General features: G+C 36.9%; 1 protein-coding gene across 1 annotated transcript; it reads left to right on the top strand.

Annotated features, from left to right (window-relative positions):
- The first annotated feature begins 7,598 nt into the window (after positions 1 to 7,598).
- LOC132305475 (receptor-like protein kinase FERONIA) lies at positions 7,599 to 10,459 on the top strand. The gene is made up of 2 exons (XM_059803114.1): positions 7,599 to 7,701; positions 9,276 to 10,459. Exons 1-2 carry the CDS (start codon positions 7,599 to 7,601, stop codon positions 10,457 to 10,459), a joined length of 1,287 nt encoding a protein of 428 aa, XP_059659097.1.
- Positions 10,460 to 10,755: the final 296 nt, after the last annotated feature.

The raw sequence follows: 10,755 nt of genomic DNA on the forward strand, positions 1-10,755 counted from the left end.
AAACCCTAGGTTTCCTCTCCGTTTTCCTCTTAAACCTCTCTCTATTTTGCTCTACCTCTAGTACGTGTATAGGGTTCTCAAACCCTTGGCAGATTATATACGTATATATATAGGCTTATAAAACTTAACCCTAATTCCAATTGTAATACAAGAATGAAACCGATAAAATAATTAATTCTATACTAAGTCGGCTATATAAAAACATGACTACCCAGAAACAAAACCCTAAATAAATAATTGAAACCAATAAAACTAATTTCATTAGACAACCAATTAATCAACCAATTAAGTTAAACCAAATAAACAATTAATTTAAATAAAGTTAAATCACAATTTAAATAATTACAGCAGAATAAATCCACAAATAAAGCAAACCAAATAAATCATTTCAATTAAACACTTAATTAATTAAGCAACAAAACACATAAGTCACACAATTAAATAAAAATGCAATAAAAACAAAATTAAATTCCCACTTTATCCTTTTGAAAACTAGGGGTATTATATTCTTCCCCCCTAACAAAATGAATTCCGTCCTCGGAATTCACGAAACTCTGAATTAATATCTTGACAAAATACATTTCCATTTCCATGTGGCACAGCTATTTTATATGAGTTCCACCAAAGTCTAACACAACCATCAATAACTAGGTTTCTATATTTAAGAAATACCTTACATGTACAACTCCTAGGTTGCATCTATTAACGAACCAATCCTACCAAATATTTAGTGAAGGGTAACGATCCCTATTCTTCTAAGTTCTGTAGAATAAACGCATAAAATTCCTATGCATCCAGCGCTAACTAAATAGGTAACGCTAAGCAATAGGCTACTGCCTAAATTGATAAACAAAATTCGTGAAAAGTTAGTGCAATACGTAAAACTGACCTTCCTCCAGAACACATTGCTTCCAATATGGAAGACATCCCAACCAACCATGTCCGGTTAGAAAACACGAATACACGAGTTCAACCATTTACAAAATTCGACTGCCGCCTTCAAACCATGCGCAATCCTTTACAAAAGAGAGTATTTTGCTCTGATGTATCCTTAAATAAAGTCAAGGTCTTATTATTTAACCCTCGCTTCAATCGCAGACCAACCAGTGAGAGATCTACACTACGCAATAACCAAAACCCCAAACTTTGTTGCACTAACCTCCTTGTGCCCTCCATAGCACAACAAATAACTGAAAAATGAAGTAACACTTCCAATTACCCGTGCAAACCTAGGACATAGATCCTAAACACATTCACTATGATCAAATATAATATCTCGATCAAATTTCCCGTTTAGAGATGCGAAGCATAGTTGGTGCTCCACCACCTTCAAAAAAAAAAAAAAAATTCCTTTGACACAACCCCATCAATCGATTAGACGAAATAAGTACATGCTATAACTCCGTTATCAGTGCAATGTAGCGTTAACATGACACGCTAAAACAACCACGACTAACAATGATGTCTACCATCGAACTTACTTAATCCATTACTCTTAATCAATATAGAATTAAAACTCCAATCAATGTTGGTAATTTCTACCAACCATCCTCACCTGATTAGGCCTACTCCCATGTTGATGTCAGAGTGCTTAATACCCCCAGTGATATCCAGGTATCATTTTCAACCTTGCTAACAAGTGATGCACTTAGAGATAGTGATGTACAAGTCCCTATCCGTACCAATTCACCAAAATGAACCTGGTATGTCTTGCTACTTGACTGTCCTATAAAATTTTACAAATTTTACATCCCAATCCCTCCAACCTTCCCGACATCATTAAGACAAACCATTCGTCCTCCTTCAGTACCCTGAACTCAGCTGAGGAAGATACTACCTCCTGTGGGGTCAGCTCAAATAGCAAGTGTTAATCATTTCCACATGCTAACATGCATCGAATTGCGCAATAACCACTGAAGGTTTAATTACTATATCGGTTGATAAAATTATCCTTCTCCCAATAACTTCCCCTAGACGAAACTTAATGTAAAGTGTGAATCACCACCTCTATGCATCCAAGACGTCTCGTGATCTGTGCTATTCATATGAACTTAGATCTGATCAGTTCCTAAATAGACAAAAACGAAACTGATTTAATTTTTTTTTTATCAGTCAAGCACCATCTCAACCAGAACCCTGACCCTTGCTTAGAATCAAGAATCTCTCAACTAAATCCGTGGAAACTACTTTGTCATTCCCACTCTAGTATGAGATATGGCTGTAATAATCTAGCGATATCTGATGGTCCATCGGAACTATCTACCAGATAAAAGACTTTGAGACAAAATCTCTGTGTCCCACATCCTGCCTATCCTCCCAACATCTATTTTATTCCGTGAAGCATTATATGTTCAACAGAATAAACTAAGAGTTGTGTAACTCAGTCTTTATATCCTCCTTCCAAATTTGGCTATCGTTAGCCCAGTACCATCAGCTTCCATCAGCACCCATTGTTTAATTTAGAGCATTAGCAAAAGCTAACTTTACAACTATATCCATACATTCCTATCCATGATAAACTTACCGACATAGAAAGTCAATTGGTAATTCTATTTATCATAAATCAACTAGCAACAGCTTTTCTACCTACATTGTGCACCTTTTCTTTATTTAGGTGTTCAGTCATACTTTCATGACTCTGACATCTTACTATTCTCATACCAGTAAGTGTCTATTAGACTTCCTGTCTAACTGTACAAGAATTAAAAAGCTTTCCATCCTCCAATTAGTCAACAATTTCTTAGCAACATCTATCTATTGCGAACTGTGACCTAAAAAAAAAAAAAAAAAAATTTCCACATTATTTGTGCAAATAATGAGACTTTACTTACTCCACTAAATGCAATCCCGGCAACTCCTCCTAATGACACACCCTCATGAATCAGATTCTTGATTAAGAATAGACTGATGAATAGGTAATCCATCTACTATCTTCAGTCTGTGTCATTCCGATAAATACTTAAACCAGTATAAAATCCCCCTGCTGACTTGGGAACAACTTTTGAAATTTCCAAGAAGATGTTCAGCAAAGTCAGTATCTTTAATAAACTATCGCAGCGTTAAAGCACATCAAACCCATTGTACTAGATTATCTAACTCGTACTACTGGTTTAATTATCCCATCTCGAAAACATACCATAATTACGCGTGTAAAAGTTCAATATATTGGCTAGAATTTTATATATCTAGCAAATCCTATGACCACATGCTCAAAATCCTAGCATAACTAACGTTGTTCCTCCAAAATATTAGTTGGTTGATCACGCCCTTATGTCCCCAACTAAACTATATTCCCGATCTTGATTAATTAACGAAAATGAAACACATAAAGCACACATAATCATACACAATAAAAACATAGTAAAAATCTACGTAAAACATCGTTCCTCTTGGCAAAGAAAATCTCCTTTAGAAATCAACTTTACTTGATTGGTTCACAATCTCCTTTTCCAGTTCCAGAGGTAACCATCCAATCCTCAAAACATAAGCTCAAATCATAGCTCAAAACAAAATTCCATTTGCCTCAGCAAATTCCAAAGGCTTAACCTTCATCCTCTTTATACACGGAATGCAAACCGTCTAATTTAGCTGCATAAAGCAACTTAGATCGTCACCACCTAATCCTTATACTCCCCGGAACGTGCTATATAATCTTTGCTTTGTTCTGCAAGAACTCCATCCGATTCCTGAACCCCTAAAGAGTTCTATTTATCTACCTCGTTTAAAGGTAATACACAAGGTTAACTATCCATCTAACTCTACAAGTATCGTTCACTATACGATTAGCGAACAAGATCACTTTCGCGTGATCCTTGATTTTCAACATTCAATACCATCTTTCTTGGATATGTTGAAATCTCCTCCTCTAGAATCCTCTTTGGACTCTTATTCCTCGGTTGTCTCCTTTACGAGAACAACTGATATCGTGTTGGTCCCATTATGCGGTGACCTAAAACACACTCTTATATCCCTCCTTGGCTTATATTTCTAAAAGTAGCGCCAACCGGAACTAAACCTTCAATCCCAAGTTCTACTTCTGATAGAGAACTCGATAACGTACTCCTCTACTCCTTCGGTTTGACTCGTTGTCGCCTTAGACCTCATCCTCCTTTTAGTGTCAACCATTCCATAATTAGGGAATATAATTGACATCAGTTCCTCCTAACGAACAGTAAAAGAGTACAATGAATCCTAATATGGCTCTAAGTTTTTAAGAGACGCAACGCGGAAGACTTCTAACAAAAGACACTCCTAAGGACACTAGAACCTGGCTCTGATACCAACTGTTATACCCCTCGATTCTAGAGCCACGGGTGATCAAGTCCGAGCACAGATCCGAGGGATATCAGACAATCAATATATAAATAAGCAGGAATAAAAAAACTGAATTAAGAATAAATTAATAATACGCTGAAAGAAATCTAAAATAAAAATCCTTAAACTTTAAATAATAAATTTATATCATTTAAATCTTTTAAATCCGTACAACTCGGGAAACCATTTAGTGGACCCCTAATAATCGCAGATGATAAATAAATTTACAGAATTAAAACCAAAACTAAAATAAGAAAGAACATCCTATGTAGTCGGAAGAGTGAGTAACAGTCTCTGCTCAGCACGATAAAGTCTACGACTGGAACTGTCGAACACCTGAAAAATAGAAGTGGGTCAGGCCCACGAACAAGTTCTATCCTACTACAATCCAAACAGAGACTCGATACGCATGTACATCCTAACCAATTCAACAATAACTAATAGTCCGTAGATATATATATATATATATATATATATAATCACACTACATGACTCTCACTGGACTACAGGCCCGTTTCAACCTGACTAGTAGGCGCCATGCAAAATGCACCAGAGGTGGGCATGACTACCTAGACCTAGCAGGGTACACATCTAACCATCATAGCCAGCTATGCATCCCAATGCATATACGCTCCCTAGCCAACGACTCTGAGACTCGAGCTCATATCGTGGCACCATAAAAATATATTTAAATTCCATCAGAATCCATAGTAGTGCCGCTTAACTAGTTGTTGCCATGACACTACAAATCCATAGAATTTAACTTTTAGTTAATCCATTCCTTAATCCAGAATAGGCAGGACTTAGCTTTCTTTTTGAGCTAATCCCCCTATTATGTCACCGTCCCATACCGGTGCATACAAACCATCCATCCAGTGTTGATAATAAAAACGATAGTAACATTTTAATACCAACATATCCAAAATAAGTATAACAAGAATGTATAAACAGCATGCTTGTTCAATACTACCAGTATATAATTCTCTACAAATTTAAAACGCAAAGATATAAATACAACCATTTTGTAACACAATAAGCATAAATAGAAATATAGACTAACATGCTTACTCCAGTAACTGATAACTCTTATCATGCGATATATCAATCAATTCCATATTGAACAACTAACAAATAGATAAGCTGTCATGCTTATATCGAATTACCAATACAGAATTCTCCAACACCTGAGATTACACAAAATCCGTTTCCCCCGTTCCTTATTCCATGACAAGTATAATATTAATTATATTAATTGCCATGCTTGTCCACTATCAATAATATCATATTAATTAAAACTTCCACTCACAGAGAATAAATAAATTAAGGTTTAATAATTTAAAATTCCTCGGCACTGAAGTAAAACAATTTCCGTTGAAATTTACCAATGTTCAAGCTATAAACTCCTACTGGTTTATTAAGCATTAATCCACTCTCTCGAGTGTTAACTAGACTTAGAACATCTCAAAACACCCAAGTATAACTTCTTACAGAATCTGAAAATCCCAAAATCCGAGTTCCACAGCCCAAACAGTCGCCTAAAAACTCAGAAAACTGAAGAACTTAAGAGAGGCTGCTCCAAACAAGTTGGAGCCGCCTCCAACCTAGATGGAGCCGGCTCTAAACCACTTTGAGCCGCCTCCATCTCACTTTGAGCAGGCTCAAAGTCACTTTGAGCCGCCTCTAACTTCCTCCCCTCCTTTCTGCTTCTTCTCTTTGACTACGTCTTCTCCGGTGACGTCTAGTTTGTCTGTCCTCCTAACCTAAGGTTCAAAAAGGTCTGAACTAAACTCTAAGGTGTTCCAGAGACCATTAACCTCTTTGTCTAGTGACCAACGATGATTTAAACTTGAATTATATATTAAGGATTCAACACAGACAATTTACAATTTGTAAACGCTTATTGTTTGAACAATTCAAACACTATAATCCAGATTACTTCTAGTAGTTTACAACAAGTTCCAGACTAATTAAATGCTTAAAACACCAATTGACATGAATTTAAAACAGCAGTTATGCAAAAAGAAAATTTAAACCAACAATACACATCTTGCAACCAAGTTCAGTTTAAAAATTCAGACATACATACTAGTTAAATTTTAAACTTTATATGATCCTGGAATTGTATTAGAGATGCAAAGAACACGAGTGTAAGGAATAGAGATAGGATTAGAACTTGCCTTTGAGGTTTGGGTTCAAAACCTCTGCGTCGTCTTCCTAAATTCTCTGGTGACTCCTATTGTCCTCAACTCCTCTGTTTCCTCCTTGGTTCAACACACAAACAAACACTCCTTTACCAAACCCTAGGTTTCCTCTCCGTTTTCCTCTTAAACCTCTCTCTATTTTGCTCTACCTCTAGTACGTGTATAGGGTTCTCAAACCCTTGGCAGATTATATACGTATATATATAGGCTTATAAAACTCAACCCTAATTCCAATTGTAATACAAGAATGAAACCAATAAAATAATTAATTCTATACTAAATTGGCTATATAAAAATGTGACTACCCAGAAACAAAACCCTAAATAAATAATTGAAACCAATAAAACTAATTTCATTAAACAACCAATTAATCAACCAATTAAGTTAAACCAAATAAACAATTAATTTAAATAAAGTTAAATCACAATTTAAATAATTACAGCAGAATAAATCCACAAATAAAGCAAACCAAATAAATCATTTCAATTAAACACTTAATTAATTAAGCAACAAAACACATAAGTCACACAATTAAATAAAAATGTAATAAAAACAAAATTAAATTCCCATTTTATCCTTTTGAAAACTAAGGGTATTACAAACTTGGTCTTCCCTGTAGAGCTACTGATCGCTGTAACTATGCCACTCCAACTCTCGGGTAACTGTCCTAGAAGTAGCAGTGCTTAGATCTCGTCTTTGAAGTTGATATCAACAGACTGTAATTGCCCAACTATCTCGTTGAACGCATTTAGATGTTCGTTGAACTTACCATATTCGACCATCTTCATGTTGAACAACTTCTTAATCAAGTGCACCTTGTTTACTGCAGAAGGCTGTTCATACATACTAGAAAGGGCTGCCATGAGGGACTTCATCGTCTTCTCGTTCTTGATATTGAAGGCAACTAACTTTGACAATGTCAATCTGACGGTGCCAAGAGCCTTCCTATCAAGTAATTCCCATTTTGCATCCTTTGTATCCTCTGGCTTCTCTCCCAAAGGTTGATACAGATTTTTCTGAAACAAGAGGTCTTCAATTTGCATCTTCTAGAAACTGAAGTTTGTGCCATCGAACTTCTCGATCATGGATGTGGATGTCTTATCTTCTGATGCCATTACTCTCACTAGAACGGACAGATCTGATCGAAAGACTTTCGGAATTTCGTTAAACACCTTTTGTGCCCTAGGTTCTCAACCAATGGCTCTGATACCAGTTGTTAGAGTTGCACTACACAATCAACCAAATTTGATTCCAGTTGTTACGGCGGAAATGCAAAATAACAACGCACATTGTTTAAGAAATAAACAAGCAATCACAAGGAAAAAAAATCACATACAAGAATACAAGATATACATGGTTCACTCAAATCTTAGGGGTATGTCCATGGAGCACATCGAACAAATTCACTATGAAAAAAATGAAGAATTACAAGGAGAATTCTCTCTCAATCTCTCTCAATTGCCCTCTCTTATATTGGCATACATTTATCTCTAATTTTCACCCCTATTTATAGAGTCCCAAACTTATCCTACAAGAACTTGCCTTTTGTAGAATCTAAAATCAATAAGGAAATTAAATCATATCAGGAAACTGAATTTTCCTTAAACTAATAAGAAAGTCAAATTGCAGATCCTCCATAACATATTTATAGTTCATTAAATTCTGCTACAAGCACCACTCATAATTGCAGATCGTCCATATTGTTCATTAGTATTTTCCCAACAGCAACACTTTTAAAATTCATTAGATCCTACTGTATCAATTCTTGACAAGTATTTTCCCAACAGCACCACTCATTAGACTCTGTTAGATTTGTCTATACGTCCAAAGAATCCTTCCTATTTGCATATTTTCAGTCAAACTTGCTGTTTTTTTTTTACATACATCAGTCTCTCCCCTCATTGCCCTCCTCATTTCCTGTAATTTAACTTTACACTTTTACCCCAACGATTTTGAAAATATTTTACTAATTTTTTTCTTTTCATAAAAAGAAAATAATAATCAACTTTACTTCACTCCAATAACTAGAAACGTGAAGGCATAAAAAGACACTGCACATAATAGTGCATATGCGGGGTAGTGCGAGTGGGAGGAAAAGACTGGAGAGGGACATTCATTATGGTCTGATCCCAATCGATCATCTTCTTTTTTGGTGGAATAATCCACCACGCCGGAGACTTTTCCAAGTCGCCCCAGTCTTCACGCGTCTTAAACACTGCCTTCCACGCATGTATAAATCAATCCGTAAAACAAGTTGTAGCAAAATTGACCATCAATTTTCTCTTCAACCAATTAGAGTCTCCTAAAAATTATGTGAAAATTAAAGCAAAACTAGAACTGGCTCATTTTGATTTGATCGGTTCACGCATATAGTGATTATCTCCATCTTGTGTCTTTTCGTTCTAAGTCTCTCCTGCGATGACAATTCTATATTCCAAAAACCTAGTGATTCTCAATCCTCTGTACCTACTCCTACTACTCAATATTTCACTCTTTCCCATTTCCTCCAACTCATCACAACCTTTTTACACACCTACTGAAAGTATCGCCCTTGAGGCAACTCCGTCAGCAGCAGCACACTGGACGGCCGCCAATGGGTGGCCGACACCGGTATAAATTTTCTTTTCCCTTTAGACCAAAAACGCAACAAATCAATAGCCACTTCAGCCGAGACACAATCTTCTCAAGCGAGCTCTGTTCCCTACTTGACCGCACGCATATCTTTGTCCGATTTTACCTATGTATTTCCGGTCACTTCAGGCCAAAAGTTCATCCGCTTGCACTTCTACCCTTCTAAATACCCAAAGTTTGAACCCTCCAAAGCCTTCTTCACTGCCAAAGCCAATCAATTCACTCTTCTCAGCAACTTCAGTGCCTCTCTGACAGCTGCTTCTCTGGGCTCAGACTCTCTATTCAAAGAATTCTGCATAAACGTAGAAGATGAAGATCAAACATTGAACATCACCTTCACTCCGTCTTCGACTCCGTCGGATGCATACGCTTTCATCAATGGGATTGAAATTGTCTCCATGCCAACCAATCTTTATTACACCCCGGCCGACCCACCATATGGCATTACTTTTATCGGCCATGAGCAAAACCCAATTCATATTGAAAACAGCACTGCTCTTGAGACCGTACACCGATTGAATGTTGGTGGTAGAGAGATTTCGCCCATGTTGGACACGGGTATGTTCCGAAGCTGGTTGAAGGACGACGATTACGTGTCAAACATGGGGGCTCTTCCAGTTAACAACAGCTTTAATCTAATCTTCACCAAATTACCTAGTTACACTGCACCGGCCGAAGTATATATGACCGCTCGGTCCATGGGAAACAACAAAACTGTAAACAAAAACTACAATCTCACTTGGAATTTGCCTTTGGATTCCGGTTTTATGCACCTGCTCAGACTACACTTCTGTGAGTTTCAAGTTGAGGTCACAAAGCAAAGTGACAGGGAGTTTACTATATTCGTAGCAAATCAGACGGCCGAGAGTCAAGCCGATGTGATCGTTTGGGCTGGAAGAAATCATGTCCCGGTTTATAGAGATTATGCAGTGTTGATGGTGAGTCAAGCAAGAGATCAGAAGAAACATAATCTGTCTATAGCTCTGCATCCTAATCCGGACTCACAGACACTTTACTCTGATGCCATCTTGAATGGGATAGAGGTTTTCAAAATCAGTGACTATTCCGGCAATCTAGCAGGACTCAACCCTGACTTAATTCCACCGCCCGCTTCACCGTCTACCCCACAACCAGCAAAGACAGAAAACCAAAAAACTACACCAGTCGCCACCGTTGTCAGCGGTGTTCTTTCTCGTGTGATCGCAGTCTCTGTTCTTGGTTTCTTGATTTTCCAGCGACGAAGAAGAGTTAAGAATCGGGGTTCCAGCCATGCAGGATGGGGCTTGATCTCCTACGTCGCAACAAAACACTAAAAATGCCTTATAGGGCTTGCTCCTAGTTTGTGTAGAGAACCAAATCTCACACCTATTCGGATTGATGGAAACAAAAAGTAAAAGAAAGGAAATAATTATAGCCTTACAGGTCTTGCTCCTAGTTTTTGTACCATAATTTTTTTTTTTTTTTTTTTTGCTTGCGCTACCACTAGTAAAGTAAAACAAATAATTTTTTCTTTATTAAGTATCTATTTAGTATTTTTCCCAATCAAGAGTTATTGCTATAATTTTATTTTTTCTCATAAATATATTTATCATCTCCTTTCTTTTTTGTC

The sequence above is a fragment of the Cornus florida genome, unplaced genomic scaffold (assembly GCF_030987335.1).
Source record: "Cornus florida cultivar Cherokee Brave unplaced genomic scaffold, ASM3098733v1 CherokeeBrave_3.0.0_Hap2_Chr04, whole genome shotgun sequence".
Classification (NCBI taxonomy): Eukaryota; Viridiplantae; Streptophyta; class Magnoliopsida; order Cornales; family Cornaceae; genus Cornus; species Cornus florida.

Bases quoted from the DNA above. Each gene is read 5' to 3' on its own strand.
- LOC132305475 (XM_059803114.1), top strand. From the start codon at position 7,599: ATGGATGTGGATGTCTTATCTTCTGATGCCATTACTCTCACTAGAACG. The intron at 7,702-9,275 runs GTTCTCAACCAA...CGGTCACTTCAG, and splicing joins AAACACCTTTTGTGCCCTAG to GCCAAAAGTTCATCCGCTTG.